Source organism: Ahaetulla prasina, chromosome 9, assembly GCF_028640845.1.
Source record: "Ahaetulla prasina isolate Xishuangbanna chromosome 9, ASM2864084v1, whole genome shotgun sequence".
NCBI lineage: Eukaryota > Metazoa > Chordata > Lepidosauria > Squamata > Colubridae > Ahaetulla > Ahaetulla prasina.
In genome coordinates this window covers 2,003,165-2,020,016 of record NC_080547.1, presented here as the reverse complement: position 1 = coordinate 2,020,016, position 16,852 = coordinate 2,003,165, and the positions used below count along the sequence as shown (strand labels likewise).

At 45.9% G+C, this 16,852-nt stretch overlaps 1 protein-coding gene across 3 annotated transcripts in view; it reads left to right on the top strand.

The window, feature by feature from the left end:
* The window catches only part of GPAT2 (glycerol-3-phosphate acyltransferase 2, mitochondrial), a 61,164-nt gene extending 44,702 nt beyond the window's left edge, over positions 1–16,462 (top strand). For all 3 annotated transcript variants that reach the window (XM_058194609.1, XM_058194608.1, XM_058194610.1), the window contains 9 exons: positions 244–314; positions 1,119–1,380; positions 3,595–3,743; positions 7,715–7,792; positions 9,022–9,147; positions 13,344–13,464; positions 13,908–13,973; positions 14,679–14,734; positions 16,116–16,462. In XM_058194609.1, coding sequence (XP_058050592.1) covers positions 244–314; positions 1,119–1,380; positions 3,595–3,743; positions 7,715–7,792; positions 9,022–9,147; positions 13,344–13,464; positions 13,908–13,973; positions 14,679–14,734; positions 16,116–16,229 — 1,043 coding nt within the window. In that variant the 3' untranslated portion in view covers positions 16,230–16,462. The remainder of the gene's footprint in view (positions 1–243; positions 315–1,118; positions 1,381–3,594; positions 3,744–7,714; positions 7,793–9,021; positions 9,148–13,343; positions 13,465–13,907; positions 13,974–14,678; positions 14,735–16,115) is intronic.
* The last annotated feature ends 390 nt before the right edge of the window (positions 16,463–16,852 follow it).

Below are 16,852 nucleotides of genomic sequence, written 5' to 3'. Positions count from 1 at the left end.
TCCGTCTCTCTCTCTCTCTCTGCCAGCTCCATTCCCTCTTCCCCCTCGGAGCTCTCAGGTTGCCTGGATGCTGACCTTGACTCCCACGCATCCTCCTCCTCCTCTGATTCGGCTGCTGGAGGGGCCAACGGCCGACAGGCCACGACAGGTGGTCCTCGACTTAACGATAGTCCGTTTAGTGACCATTCAAAGTTACAACAACACTGAAAAAAATGTGACTCTGCCCACTCTCAACCTTCCTAGCAGGCGTATCGTGTTCGGCCATCATGGCGGTCCACATCGTCTCTGCACTCCTGCTGCACAAATACCAAGAGGTAAGAATGGGAAGTAAGAAGGGGCGGAGGGTGGGGGGGTTCCACTTTCTCCCAGGAACCTAGCCAGATGAATACCGATGGATGCTGGTAGGCAGATGCAAATTTTTTTTTTCATACTTTCCTCCCTGTTCTGTTCCCCCACCTCTGTCCGGGAGGCACGAGAAATGACTCAATTAGCCGCAATTGAGTCCTCGGCAGCTATCAGCTCTGGCAGCAACCCAGCGGGCGTCTGCCAAGGTTTTTCTGTTATCTTTCTTGATGCCGGCGTGTCAACCAGGAAGTCAGGAATAAACAGCACTTCAGCTCAAGTTCTCTCTAGGCAGTTTGATTTGCTCGTCACGAAGCAGTATAGCAGCCCCTCCTGCTTTTATACCCTGTGGGGTGTGGCTCCATGACTCAGCACTTTCTAGGCCTGCCCCACCCCTGCTTCTGTTGTTCCCGCCTCTCTTGTCTACGAAACCTGGGATCTAACCAGGACTGATTGTCCTCAGCTGGGTCTGGAAGCGTTTCCTGGGCGAGGGGAGATACAGGAGACAGAGGCCTCGTCACCTCTTCCACCTGGCCTGCCTCTGGCTCCTGGAGCTGAGCCAGGGAAGCCGGCCCTGCAGAAGGAAGCCCTGATGGCTCTTCCCCCTCACTCTCTGAGTCACTTTCTGGCAGAGGGCCAGGCCCGGGGGTGGGGGGCTGGAGCCACAACACTCCCCAAAAACTAAGGTGCGTCTTATACTCCGCAGCGTCTTATACTCCGAAAAATACAGTACTTATTTTTCCTGCCTTTCTTTCTTTCTTCCTTACATCCACCAGGGAGTTTTCCTTTCTCGGCTGATGCAAGACTTTGTTTGGATCACCGATGAGATCCTGATGCGTAACTACGACGTGGGGTTTTCCGGTCGGGTACGCGATGTGTTGTGCCATGGCCTTTCCCTGCTGCGAGATTGCATTACCCTCTACAGCCTCTCACTGGGAGATGTCTTGGTGGTTCCCAAGAAAACCGAGGAGGCCATCAAGGAGCTGAGCCACCACAGCACGGCTCTCCTGCCCGTCTTCATCCAGGAAGCTATCGGGGGTAAGTATCCAAGATCTCAAAGCCTGCTTAGATATTTTTTATTATTATTATTATTATTATTATTATTATTATTATTATTATTATTATTATTATTATTATTATTTTGTCAAACACAACAGTATATATAAGTATAAGCATGAAATAACCATACGAATTGAATACAATCGAAGGGAACATTAGGACAGGAACGGTAGGCAGGCTGGTGCTCTTATGCACACCCCTTACAGACCTCTTAGGAATGGGGTGAGGTCAATAGTAGATAGGTTTCGGTTGAAGCTTCGGGGATTTTAGGAAGAGACGACAGTCTGGTAGTGCATATCTGGACTCGCTGTTGATTTGATGGCTTCAGGGGAGTAGGGGAGAACTTTGGCTAAGACCACAAAGAGAGACTGGCTGGAGAATTCAGTGCATGGCCAGAAGCAATAGCAGAAACTTCTCTTTGGGTTTCATCTGCTTTTTCTTCTAAGTTCTGGCTTTCTCAGAGCCGTCAGCCTTCTACGTATCTCTACGGCCAGGGTTCGGGCGAACCGGATGCTAATTTTACATCTGGTTCGCCGAACCGGTATTTGCAAGGATTGGCTGGCCCCACCCACCCTGCCCCTCCCCTCCCAGGAGTCTCCACGCAACCCGTTTTGGACGCCAAGTAAGTGCAGTGCCCATGCAGAGGCTCTGGGAGGGTGAAAACCAGCCCCCTGAAAGTTCCAGAAGTCTGGAAACGGGCTCGTTTCTAGCCTCCGGAGGGGCCTCCAGAGCCTGGTGGAGAATGTTTTCACCCTCATGGAGGTTCGAGGAAAGCCTCCAGAGCCTGGGGAGGGCGAAAAGCTACCCGCCGCCATCGCGACCGGATCAACCAATCCGGTCCGAACCGGGAGCATTTCACCCCTGGTTTTGACTCTCTGCAGCAGGTCAGTCACCCTCCGGCCCTGTTCTTAACTCTTCCAACCATCTCACCACCTCTTTGATTTGTTTCTCCTTCTGAAGTTGGGTAGTGGAAGTTGTTAGGTGTGGAAGGCAAGACTCTGTTCTCAGCGTTGGCACCTTTAAGACTTGCGGATGCAACCATGCTGGCTGTGAGACTTGGGGGAGTTGAAGTCCATGCATCTTCAGGTTGCTAAGGTGAAGAAACACTTCTTGAGGCACCTCCTAACAGTTGCTCCAGAAGTGCTTTTTTTCAACTGAACCTGTCTATAGAGGGCGATCAAAGCACTGTGTTGTGACCCAGGCCCAAGTAGGTAGTACTAAACTCAGTCAGTTTAAAAACAAACAAACTTTATTCGAACAGCTGAGAATTAACTCATTCTCAGCCTAGTCCAAACTAAATCAAAGCAAATTCTTCCTAACACAAATTCCTCAGCCCTATCACCAACCTTGGTCCAATTAGGCAAACTGCCAAAGGCCTTTCTTGGCAAAAGTTCAGAAGATGCCGATACGAAATAAATGCAACAAGACGAAGCTATCAACGTTGTTTTCCGGCAAAGAGCCCAAATGCCATTGCTGGTCTTTTTATGGGAGGGGCCAATCATCTCTCGGCCCTACTCCCGAGTCGTCCTCTTTGCTTGAGCTGCTCTTGCCTTCTGGCAGCTCTTCTCATTCATGCATTAGGAACAGGCTTCTCCTGTTCCTCTGCCTCACTACTGTCAGTCTCTGGAGGCTCTGGAGTCTGCACCTCACTCCAAGATGGCCCTGGCCTCACCTCTGCCTCCGATGCAGAGCCCTCATCTGGGCCTTCCCCAGCCTCCAAGACTGGCCCATGTTCTTCCTCCGCCTCATCGCTGTCCAATTCCATTGCCAGCTCCGCAGGCTGCTGATGGACCACAACACACTGTGAAGCGACATATAAGTCTAAGTGCTGTTGCTGTTCTGTATTCTCTCACAATTATATAATGTCTTAATATCCTCTCCTTTTAAAACTGTAACTTCTAATATTCTAATTACATTGACATGGGGAAGAAATCCACCGAATTTCTAAATAAATATATCTGCAGCTGTCTTGCGAAAAAGGGGGGGAAAAGGAAACACACCCTCTGCCTCAGACACTACCTCAGACACTGGTGTGTTTGTGTGTCCAATGCTTGCGGGAGACAATGAAGACCTTCTCTTCATTGCTCCTAAACTTTGGTGGCACCTATGTGGTGTGTTGCTAAGTTGATGGACGTGGTGGTGTAAAGAGGGGGCCATTCAGGTTTACCCACCTACCCTCAATCTTTTTGTCAGCCTGCTCCATCAACGCCCTTCTGATGGAAGTGCTACCGTATTTGGGAAGCCCCGAGCAGCTTGGGAACTTCGTCCTGGCCCATGAAGAACTTCATAACAAGTCTGTCCTGCTGGTTCAGCTGCTACCCAAAGATTTCCTCCTACGCCAGGTAAGGGGTATTTATTTTATTTAGTTTGTCAGGGACAGTAGGCACGCTGGTGCACTTATGCGCGCCCCTTTTACGGACCTCTTAGGAATGAGGCGAGGTCCACGGTTGTGTTGTGTCTGTGCCTCCCGAGCCGGGCCCCCTGCCAGAAAGTGACTTGGAAAGTGAGAGGGAAGGGTCATCAGGACTTACCTCAGGAGCACCGGCTTCCCTGGCTCAGCTCCAGGAGCCAGAGGCAGGCCAGGTGGAGGAGATAATGAGGCTTCCGTCCCCTGACTCTTTCCCTCCCCCAGGCCACACCTCCAGACCCAGCTGATGGCAATCAGGCCTGGCTGGACCCTAGGTTTCGTAGGCAGGAGAGGCGGGAACAACAGAAGCAGGGGTGGAGCAGGCCTAGGAAGTGCTGAGTCATGGAGCCACACCCCACAGGATATAAAAGCAGCAAGGGCTGCTATGCCTCTTCGTAGCAGGCAAATCAACTGCTTAACTAGAGCTGAAGTACTGTTTGTTCCTGGGTGACTCATCGGCATCAAGGGAGATAACAGAGTCACTTGGCAGACGCTCACTAGTTTGCTGCCAGAGCTGATAGTGCCGGCTAATTAAGCCATTGCTCGGACGGAGGCGAGGGGGGACAGAACAGGTAGAAAGTTTAAGGTTGAAGCTGTGGGGGTTTGAGAATGTAACAACGGAGTCGGATAGAGCATTCCAGGCGTTGAACACAAATGGTTATAAGTTGAGGACTTAACTTGAAAGTTACGTTCATTTTGCAGTGGCTGATGGATAATCCTAATGCAGATTTTTAAAAAGAGGCCCTCAATGGCTTCTTTGTTCCTTTTCGTCTTTCCCAGGGACTCTTTATTTCTATTTATCGTAATCTGCTTCCATCTGCTGTTTTAAGAGGAGAATACAGTCGAGCGGGGGGGCGGGGGTGTCTCCAAATTTGACGGCTTTACGGCTTGTGGATTTCAATTCCCAAAATTCTGGGAGGCTGTGCTGGCCGTGCTTTTTCTGCGGAGGAAATCTGGGAGTTGTAATTCCACAAGTTGTAAAGTTGCCAAGGTTGGAAGCCAATGGTGAAATCTGAACCGGTTTACTACCGGTTCTCTGGCTGCGCATGCACGCCTTGCTCCATGCACCAAATGCAAGGCGCGCATACGTGCCGTGCAAACCAAAAGGAGGCATGGGGTAAGTAGAACAGCACGGGGGGTGGTGTGATCAGCTGTAGCGCGCGATCTTTTTTTTTTTACTTTTAAAAGCATTTTTTTTACACAACCTAGTAGGTTGGTAAAAAAAATGCTTTTAAAAGTAAAAAAAAAAAGGCTCTGACGATCGCGTGGCTCAGCTGGGATCTTCGGAGCCTCTTTTTTTTACCTTGCCTTTTAAAAGCATTTTTTTAAAATAAGCGATAAGCAGGGAAGCGGGTGACTGGGCTTTGGGTGGGCATGGACGGGGGAGGGGGGCAAGGATTTTTGCTACTGGTTCTCCGAACCACCCGCTGCCATTGTTACCGGATTGGCCGATCCGGTCCGAAACGGGAGCATTTCGCCCCTGTTGGAAACCCCTTGAGTAGGGACTCATGGAACTGGAAAAGTGTAGGAATAACTCTTTGTTTTACAGCTCTGTGAGTAGTAGTTGTTTTTTTAGGAATTTGGGGAAGCGTTTTGTATTTCCATCCTTCCTGAAGAAACAGTTTTGCCTTTTTAAAGTATGATTTTGCCACAGAGCCACTGCTAACTATGAGTAGGCAGCTTTTGTGAGTTAAAAGAAAGGGGTGTCCATGACTTACGACCCCTTGGAGAAGATGCCTGCTCTGAGTCATTGGGCTACGCCTCCAATGAGGCTTGAATTACCAGCTATGGCTCTTAAGCTGCCTGTGACTAACAAATATACATCTTCCCTTGCAAGTAGATTATTCATTACTTATAACACATTTTCGGGTGCAGAGTCATTGCAATGTCTATAGAGATTTTTGCTCTTCCGGATCATGGTTGTCAACAAAGCTGCTTTTTCAGGAGACAACCTGACTTCCTTGTTTTTTTCTTTGAAAATGTTTCCCTTCTCCTCCCAGAAGCTTCTTCAGCTCTGACTGAATGGTGGTGAATGGAAGGATTTATATTCCATGCAGACAGCTGGTCATTTGCATCCTTTTAGAGGGTCGTTGAGGCCACTTGGAGGTTTGTGTCCTCAGGGTCACCTGAGTAATGTATTAATGGCTCCTGTAGTCTGCAATTTTTTCTCTCTGGAAATCCATTCCTACTCCCACACCATTCAAAGGGTTGTTCATCGCAAACTGTGTAGGTAAAAGTCTGCAGAGATTCTCTTATAAACCTCCAAGTGCTTCAACAAACAGTCATTCTATTAAGTTGATCAGGCAGCTCTCACATATATTTTATTTCCTCTTAGACATTCACACATCTGTAGTTTGAGTAGCATCTTGGGGCATTTTGCTGGCCCCTCTTAATTGTAGAATATAGAATAACAAATTGGAAGGGACCTTGGAGGTCTTCTAGTCCAACCCCCTGCCCAGGCAGGAAACCCTACACCACTTCAGACAAATGATTATCCAGTGTCTTCTTTAAAACTTCCTGTGTTGGAGCATTCACAACTTCTGCAGGCAAGTTGTTCCACTGATTAATTGTTCTCACTGTCAGGAAATTTCTCCTTAGTTCTAAGTTGCTTCTCTCCTTGGTTAGTTTCCACCCATTGCTTCTTTTTCTACCCTCAGGTGCTTTGGGGAATAGTTTGACTCCCTCTTCTTTGTGGCAACCCCTGAGATATTGGAAGACTGCTATCATGTCTCCCCTAGTCCTTCTTTTCATCAAACTAGATATACCGAGTTCCTGCAACCGTTTTTCATATGTTTTAACCTCCAGTCCCCTAATCATCTTGGTTGCTCTTCTCTGCACTCTTTCTAGAGTCTCTGCATCTTTTTTAGATCGTGGCAACCAAAATTGAATGCCGTATTCCAAGTGTGGCCTTACCAAGGCATTATAAAGTGGCAGTAACACTTCACGTGATCTTGATTCTCTCCCTCTGTTTATGCAGCCCAGAACTGTTTTGGCTTTTTTGGCAGCTGCTGGCTCATATTTAAATGGTCGTCCACTAGGACTCCAAGATCCCTCTCACAGTTACTACTATTCAGCCAGGTACCGCTTATACTGTAGTTGTGCATTTACGTTTTCTTGCCTAAATGTAGAACCTTACTGTTGTGCCTCGTCCGCCCCCCTCTCCGCAGCCGGGCCCCTCTCATCTCCTGTTATCTCAGCCAGGGACTGATAGTGCAGACAATGGCCTGGCATGCCTCCAGCCCCCAGTCCTGGCACCATGCCCGGACAGACCGAGCAAGACGAATGGCCTGGCATGCCTCCAGGCCCCAGTCCTGGCACCATGTCCGTTCAGACCGAGCAAATAAACCCCTCCCCCACAGCATGTGAGCCTGATGAGCATGAAGCCAGTCATGAGCTGGAATTGCCGGCAGCTGGAGGGTGGACAGATCCACGCTTCCGGAGAATGGAGAGGCGACGTCAGCAAAAGGAAGGGAGGGGCAAGCCTGGATAAGTGCTGAGTCATGGAGCCACACCCCATGGCCTATATAAAGGATCTGCTTTCTGGCATTCTTTGAGTCAGGCAAAGTCTAATTTGGATTGCTGAAGTCACATCCTGGTCTCCTGCCTGCCCTGAGAACTCTGACAGGACTTTGGCAAAGCTGCAGAGGCTTTGTGGCCACGCTTGATACAGACTTCCCCGACCCGGCTGTCAGAGGAGGAGTGGGACACGACACTTACTTTTGTAGATTGTAGCCTCTTTTTGTTGTTGTTGTTAACACTAACGGATGTATTGTAATATTGTAATAAATCTGCTGAGGATCACAGAGGCGGGAGATGCCCAAGACTTTAGAATTGTTCATTCTCTGCCGAGGGGGGTACGTTGGCCAGCTCAGGTTGGCATTGACGCCTTTCTCTGCTTCCTCCTAGCCTTGCCAGTCTGTGCACTACTATTGTCAGCATGCTGTGGACAAACTGGTGGAGTCTGGACTGCTGGTGGCCGAGGAGGTAAGGAACTCTCTTCTATCACCTACACAGGGTCTCCATGCACAAGTGGGATTGTCACGCCTGCCTTTTCCATATCTACAGTGAACAAGATGCCTCTACAGGGACTCCTGGACTTGGTGACTGAAGCTACAGCTTCATGGTGTAAATGATCAACTTACGATCATTTTGCACCCTTGCAGCATCCCGTTGGTCATGTGATCAGAATTCAGATGCTTGGCAATGGACTCGCATTTATGACGGTTGCAGTGTCCCGGGGGGGGTGGGGGGATGGGTCACGTGATACACTTTGGCGAGCAATGTGAGCATATAAAGGAGGGAGGGCCTTTGCAGTTCTGTCTCCTGGTTCCTGCTTTGCTATAGAGACAACACACACACACACACACACTCTTGAAGGAAGGGTGTGAATAGCACTTCCAGTTCCTTCACTGGAACCTGATTGGCCTGTTGTGACCCAGGCCCAAGTAGGTAATAGCAAACTCAGTCAATGAAAAAACAAACGAACGTTATTAGAACAGCTGAGAATCAATTCATTCTCAGCATAGTTCAACTAAATTAAAGCAAATTCCTCCCAACACAAATTCCTCAGTCCTATCACCAACCTTGGTCCAATTAGGCAAACTGCCAAAAGCCTTTCTTGGCAAAAGTTCAGAAGACACCAATACAACACAAATGCAACAAGACAAAGCTATCAACGTTGTTTTCCGACAAAGAGCCCAAATACCGTTGCTGGTCTTTTAAGCCTTATGGGAGGGGCAGTCATCTCTTGGCCCTACTCCCGAGTTGTCCTCTTTGCTTGAGCTGCTCTTGCCTTCTGGCAGCTCTTCTCATGCGTGCATTAGGAACAGGCTCCTCCTGTTCCTCTGCCTCACTACTGTCAACCTCTGGAGGCTCTGGAGTCTACATTTCACTCCCCGATGGCCCCACCTCTGCCTCCGACGCAGAGTCCCCATCCGGGCCTTCCCCAGCCTCCAGGACTGGCCCACGCTCTTCCTCAGCTTCATCGCTGTGTAACTCTGTTGCCAGCTCCGCAGGCTGCTGGCGGAGCACAACAGGGCCCCAGCAAGATCAGAGCCCCGTGTTGGGCAGGGCAAAGAGAAAAGAGATCTCTCTTGTTGGTGTGCTTGGGGCTCTCAGTGGCTTAGTTGGGCCCATTATTTTCCTCCAGAGCTCTCTTCCCTTCCTGTTGCCTGGAGCTGATGGGTGCCTCTCTCCTCCTTTGTCTTCTGCAGGTGCCCAGCGATCGCTTCGTGTGTGACACATCCCAGAAAGGCTTCACCGAGAAGTTTCTGTGGAAGGCAACGGAAGATTTTGTCGACAGTGATGTCCGGGATGAAGCTGAGAAGCAGTGGTTCAAAGTATGGAGGATGTCCCTCTGCTCAGTGGTTGGAGGGGGGGAGAGTCAGTGGTGGGTTGCTACCGGTTCTCCCCGGTTCGTGAGAGCCAGTAGCGGAGATGGTGATTTGATAGCGAACCGGATCCCTGCGACTGTCATCTGGGCCCTCCCGGCCGCCCCTGCACTATAACTACCTATATTCGGTCATTTTTAATCCAGCTGAAAGTCGCGGCAGAGTGGATTGCCATGCCTCAGCTGTTCCGGAAATCATTGCACTTGCGCAAAGCGCAAGTTTGGCGTGTGAGCGAGCGAAGCGAGTGCGCGCAAAGCACATGCGCGAAGAGAACCGGTGGTAAAACCGGTTGGAACCCACGACTGGAGGGTGGGGTTCAATCCTTTTTTTCTATGCTCACCTCCCAATCTCACTTGGAGGTTCTTGCTAGACCTTCGGGTCGGTAGGATACGGAGCAACGCATAGACTCGAGGGGCCTCGGTAAGAGTCTCGCACACTCATCGGCAGACCGTGTGGACAGCCCAGAAAACATTACGAACATGGGTGAGATGTTACCGTTTCCGAACAGCATGGATGAATGGAATCCATGCTGATGGAGATGGGAAGAATTAAGGGAGGCGGGTATACAAAGAGGGGAAAGGAGGAGGAAGCGTGCTGTCAGACCTGCCCCAGTCTGAACCCTTAGGAGAGGAAGACCCTCGACTCCCATTTGGTTGAAGTGCTTTTACTAAAAGATGCTGGCTGTGGTAGGGTCAGGCTAGAACGGACTTTCCCACACAAAGAAGAGACAAAAGGTCTTCCCCCACCTTCCATCCCAGCCCTGCCCTTTACCAGTCCGTCTTCAGCCTAGGTGTTTCGAGAGCGCTGAGATGTTTGGGTTAGACGACATACTTTCTCATACGTTCTCTGAGAACTGAAGAACCTTTTTGGATGAGAAGGGAAATAGAATAGAATAGAATAGAATTTTTTATTGGCCAAGTGTGATTGGACACACAAGGAATTTGTCTTGGTGCATATGCTTTCAGTGTACATAAAAGAAAAGATACGTTCATCAAGGTACAACATTTACAACACAATTGGTGGTCAATATATCAATATAAATCATAAGGATTGCCAGCAACAAGTTATAGTCATACAGTCATAAGTGGAAAGAGATTGATGATGGGAACTATGAAACGATTAATAGTAGTGCAGATTCAGTAAATAGTCTGACAGTGTTGAGGGAATTATTTGTTTAGCAGAGTGATGGCCTTCGGGGAAAAACTGTTCTTGTGTCTAGTTGTTCTGGTGTGCAGTGCTCTATAGCGTCGTTTTGAGGGTAGGGGTTGAAACAGTTTATGTCCTGGATGTGAGGGATCTGTAAATCTGTAAAGGGGCCTCTGGTGGCGCAACAGGCTAATGCAGCCTGTTATTAACATCAACTGCTTGCAATATTGCAGGTTCAAGTCCCACCAGGCCCAAGGTTGACTCAGCAATAAGTTGACTTTGTATATAATATACAAATGGATGAAGACTATTGCCTGACATAGTGTAAGCCGTCCTGAGTCTTTGGAGAAGGGCGGGATATAAATCCAAAAATATATATATATATATTTTCACGGCCCTCTTCTTGATTCGTGCAGTATACAGGTCCTCAATGGAAGGCAGGTTGGTAGCAATTATTTTTTCTGCAGTTCTAATTATCCTCTGAAGTCTGTGTTTTTCTTGTTGGGTTGCAGAACCGAACCAGACAGTTATAGAGGTGCAAATGACAGACTCAATAATTCCTCTGTAGAATTGGATCAGCAGCTCCTTGGGCAGTTTGAGCTTACTGAGTTGGCGCAGAAAGAACATTCTTTGTTGTCCTTTTTTAATGATGTTTTTGATATTAGCTGTTCTCAAGGGGGGAAAAAAACAAGAATGTCTGGTTGCCTTTTGGAAAAGCAAATTTGGGACATCTCCTTCATGGAGACCTGCACCTGGAGAATGGGTCTTTTACGGACTTCTCTCCTGTGGGAAAGAGCCATGCTCCACATCACTCTTGGATGTGCGCACCAAGGACCAGGGGAAGAAAGGAAGCTGCTGTCACATTTCCTGCTCTTGCAAGGCTCTTTCCCAGTCGTGGGAAGAAAGGAGAAAACCCTCATAAAAAGAACATCGAATTACCATATCAATTCCTCTTTCTTTTGTTCCTTGGCACACGCCTGACGCTTCCCGAGCTGGCAACCTGTCTCTTTAAATGCCAGTCGTGTGGGCTGCTGCTTTGAAACCTCCTCCCCTCTTTTGAAGAGGGAGCCAAGCTCTCTGTAATTAAGTGGCTGGGGCTGAACCAGGGGGCCTGCCAAGCTGCCTGCCCCAGCATTTGCCTGGCCTGGCCCACCCAGCAGCTTCCCAAGATTCTGAGTAGACAGTGCCACCTTCTGGGAAGCAAAAGGCATCCCTTAAAGGGGGCACAGGATTTCCAAAGCTTTATTGATGCCTTCTTCTTGAAATAGAATGAAATGGAATCAGAATAGAATAGAATAGAATAGAATAGAATAGAATAGAATAGAATAGAATAGAATAGAATAGAATAGAATAGAATAGAATATTGGAATATAGAATAGAATAGAATAGAATATGGAATGGAATATGGAGAATAGAATAGAATAGAATAGAATAGAATAGAATAGAATAGAATAGAATAGAATAGAATAGAATAGAATAGAATAGAATAGAATAGAATTGGAATAAGAGAATAATAAATATAGAATAGAATAGAATATGGAATGGAATGGAATATGGAGAATAGAAGAATAGACTAGAATAGAATTGGAATAAGAATAATAAATATAGAATAGAATAGACTATGGAATGGAATATGGAGAATAGAATAGAATAGAATTGGAATAAGAGAATAATAAATATAGAATAAAATAGAATATGGAATGGAATATGGAGAATAGAATAATAGAATAGAATAGAATAGAATAGAATAGAATAGAATAGAATAGGAGTTGAAAGGGACCTTGGAGGTCTTCTAGTCCAGCCCCCTGCTTAGGCAGGAAACCCTACACCAGACAAATAGTTATCTAATCTCTTCTTAAAAACTTCCAGTGTTGGAGGATTCACAACTTCTGGAGGCAAGCTGTTCCACTGAGTAATTGTTCTCCCTGTCAGGAAATTTCTCCTTAGTTCTAAGTTGCTTCTCTCCTTGATGAGTTTCCATCCATTATTCCTTGTTTGGTCTTCAGGTGCTTTGGAGGGTAAATGGGTGCCTATGACAGCCTTTCAAGTATTGGAAGACAGTTATAATGTCACCCCTAGTCCTTCTCTTTGCTAGATTAGTTCTACCTAGTCAGAATAGAATAGAATAGAATAGAATAGAATAGAATAGAATAGAATAGAATAGAATAGAATAGAATAGAATAGAATAGAATAGAATAGAATAGAATTCTTTATTGGCCAAGTGTGATTGGACACACAGGGAATTTGTCTTAGGTGCATATGCTCTCTGTACATGAGGATAAAATACATTCATCAAAAATAAAAAGATACAACACTTAGTGATAGTCAAGGTTACTAATAAGCTATCAAATCGTACTAGGAAACAAGTAAAACCAATATAAATTGAAAGATACAAGGAACATGGTTATAGTAATAAGTGGGAGGAGATGGGTGATGGGAACGATGAGAAGGTTAATACAGCCTTACTAAATAGTTTGACAGTGTTGAGGGAATTATTTGCTTAGCAGAGTGATGGCGTTTGGGGAAAAACTGTCCTTGTGTCTAGTTGTTCTGGTGTGCAGTGCTCTATAGCGTCGTTTTGAGGGTAGGAGTTGAAACAGTTTATGTCCAGGATGCGAGGGATCTGCAAATATTTTCACGGCTCTCTTCTTGATTCGTGCAGTATACAGGTCCTCAATGGAAGGCAAGTTGGTAGCAATTATTTTTTCTGCAGTTCTAATTATCCTCTGAAGTCTGTGTCTTTCTTGTTGAGTTGCAGAACCAAAGCAGACAGTTATGGAGGTGCAAATGACAGACTCAATAATTCCTCTGTAGAACTAAATGGAATACAAGGCAGTTTTCTTCCCTTTGCAGCTGGGATAGTCCCAAGGAAAAGTCATTCAGGAAATAGTCAACTAATTCCCCATTTGGGATAATGAAGGTGAAGCTGTAGGTTCCTTTCCTTCTGCAATTCAGGTCCGTAGCTCAATCCTTTTTTTTTTCTTTTCCCTCCCACTTAGGTAAGTCAGTTGGAAAGTTGCTCCAACCTCTTTGTGTTCCTTTGTGGCCTCCTTGGGCCTCTGCTGAAGACATTGGAGAGAACCATCGTCTTCCTTCAAGAGCAGGAGTTCCCTCAGCCAGGTGGGCCTCACACCTGGGATACTCTGGTTGGGAGAGGGGAGAGGGGGGAAACCATAATTTTCCCCAGGAAAATGGAAAGTAGAATAAAACTTTAATTATTTTAGTTCCGGAGTTTGCAGAATGTCTGTTTCTTTCTTTATATTCATTCATTCATTCATTCATTCATTCATTCTGTCATGGTTATGTAGTGCACATTGGAAGTAGTGACCCTTTGAGAGCTGTATGCCAGGAAATGTCATTTTAACGTATGCCGATTATGGTCACATTCAAAGTGACCATAAAGTTATCCTTCTCTTCTATTCTACTCTAGGGTGTTGTCTTTCAAAAAGTCTTCTTCTGATGATACCTCTTCCTTCACTCGTCTGAAACCTCGGAGAATTGTGAATGAATTATGAATTCCTCCTGCGGTATTTTTCTCACTCTGCTAACCCTTTTCCCTGTAGAATCTCGGTTCATGGAGGAGCTGCAGCGGGATTTGGTGAGGTTGGCCCGAGAGGACGGTTCTTTTGGTGAGTCTGGAAGCCCAGATTGTCCAGCGTGCGTTGGAAGTGCAAAAATCAATGTAAGAAACTTAAGATCCGGTCCGAACCGAGAGCATTTCACCCTTGCTTACTAAACTTCACTTAATTACGGTATATAAACATCTGTTTCTATTTCTCAATTCCCATAACAACAGACATTCTGGGCTCAAAATGGTGGCCATAAATTGAGGACCGCTTGTATCTCGAGATATTTTGTATTTGACAATCGGCCTTGTCATGGCACAGCTGACATACGGTCACCAGGGTGATGTACTTTCATTTTTAATGGTCCTTCATAAACTTTCTGTAGCAAAATTAGATTTTGCTACAGAAAGAGGGTAGAGACGGTTCAAGGTCAAAGTGGAATGACAGTTAAGAAGGTTGCTGAACTCACTAATGAACGTTTGGGCCTGGTTGGTTCTGAATTTAACCTTATCCAGGTGACACCCTTCCATTGTTTTCGTTGACCTTGTCATAAGATAGGAAACGGAGTAACTTTTGACCGGATTGTAGGGTCAGTGCTGAGATCAGCAGGAATTCAAGCAGAAGAATAGAAATATCTTACGATGGTTGACTCCCTTTGAGTCTCCCTTATCTGAGATCTGGACCGAGTTCAGTAAAAAAGATCTTTAATTCTGAGAATTAAAGATGCATCCAAATAATTTTCGGCAATTTCTTCGGCTTCTTTTGCAGAATGTTCCAACAGCAGCTTGACTGCCACTGCCCTTCGCATCTGCAAAGAATTAGGGGTAAGAACGGAACCCTGTTAAGGTTCTCCAGATTGCAAAAACAATAAACTTTACAGCTAAGGTTCAGAAGTCAAACATGGAGCTTTTAGGAAATTAAATGGTTGTTGTTTTTTTCCCCTCTTAAAAGAACAGCACTGGGAGGACAAAGTGATTAGGTTTCAGGATGAGGCATGCTTAAAGGGGAGGGCTCTTTAATTTCACCCCCTCCACTGATATTTCATCACCAAGGACATGAGGGTGACTCAGCCTTCCGTCCTTTCGAGGTGGGTAAAATGAGGACCCAGATTGTTGGGGAAAATAGGCTGACTCTGTAAACGGCTTAGAGAGGGCTGGAAAGCACTATGAAGCAGTATATGAGTAAGTGCTGTTGCCATTTTCTTTCCTTCCTTCCTTCCTTCCTTCCTTCCTTCATTTCTCCCTCTCTCCCTCCCTCCCTCCCAGTGGTTAGAACGCTGTATTGCAGGCTGACTCTGCCCACTGCCAGGAGTTTGATCCTGACCGGCTCAAGGTTGACTCAGCCTTCCCTCCTTCCGAGATGGGTAAAATGAGGAGCCAGATTGTTGGGGGGACAAGAGGCTGACTCTGTAAACCGCTTAGAGAAGGCTGGAAAGCACTGTGAAGCGGTATATAAGTCTAAGGGCTATTGCTATTATACTAAAGAGAATCAAGGCAGGGTTATCTTGAGCTTCTTTGTCACTCGCTCTTCCTGCCTTGGATTGAGTGACTGTTCAGTGAACCATAATGGTGCCAGCTTCTCCTTCCTTTTTTTTTACAAGTTTTATTTTTTTATATACAAATGTTAAATCGATGTGTGAACAGTGTTGCATCTGGGCGCCATACAGTCCAATACAAATGAAATCGATCAGATTAAACATAATTATTACATTCAATCAATTTATGTATTTCAGTAAATACAATACACCTCTATGTTACAGTAGGTTGCAATCTATCATTATTCAATTATTCCACATTTTCTCAGCCTTGCTTTCATTTTATAAAATAATTTTATAAAATAAAAATGTGTGCATTAATATTCCCCTTTCTTTCTATCACATATTGTAGCTTTTAATCATGTCACCCTTTATTACAAAACTTCTTCTTTCTTTCCTGTCTAACTTCTAATCATCTCACCTGCCTAAAGAAAAAAAGAATAGAGGGAGGGAGGGTAGAAGCAACTCAAAACAGTAACCAAAAAAAAGAGAAAATAAGAAGGAATCATCCATCCATAACCTCTTGCCCGCTTCATACTTTAATGGTGCCAGCTTCATTGGCTGCCATAAATGGATTAATTAATGCGGATTAGGGAAGCCTTGTATACATGTTGGTTCGCCAACCAACTGCCCTCTAGGGAAAAAAGATTCTCACTTGATTTCTCTTTCAGGTGTTCAAAGAAGTGATGGAAGACAAGGAGCTACTTCTCCATCTCTCTGAAACTTTCACCGCCCGAGAAAACCAAAAGAAACTGGAGAAATTCATCCATCAGTTTATCTACTAGATCCTTTTGATGGGGGTCTTTCTTTTAACAGGCAGAAGGATTCAAAAATCTGACGAAGAGTTCTTCCCCCTCCCGCCAATCTGTTTGGACTGTTGTTTCGTTCGTGGTTTCTACTTTTGAAATGTTGTTTTCCAGGAAGGGGGGGATTTTGAGCAAGGCAAGGAAGCCAGTTAGGTTAATAAAATCAATTCACACTGAAGCGTGAGGAGTGAGGTTTGTGTAGCATGTTTGTATTAGGGACCGTTTATCAAAAAAATCCATTTATGAAACAAGAAGCAATCAGCAGGAACGAAGGCATTCCTTTTTCTTTTTCTTTTGGAAACGTTGCAAGGTATGGATGCAGTCAAGGTTTTCTTAAGAGTTTCCATGTACTGTTTTTTCTCAGCGAGCCAGCCCTGTGAATGAAGTTTCCGGGCGCAGAACCGCAACTGAAATGCTTCCATTTGTGATGGAAAAGCTGCTTTGGAACATACCCAGTGCAGGTAATCCTCAACTTACGACCACAATTGAGCCCGAAATATGCCCAAGCTGAGTGGCATTGACCATTAGGGACAGCTGTATACATGGAACCGGTAAAAACTAAGGCTACTAACCTTGTTGGTTTCTTCTCTGCACAGTATTAA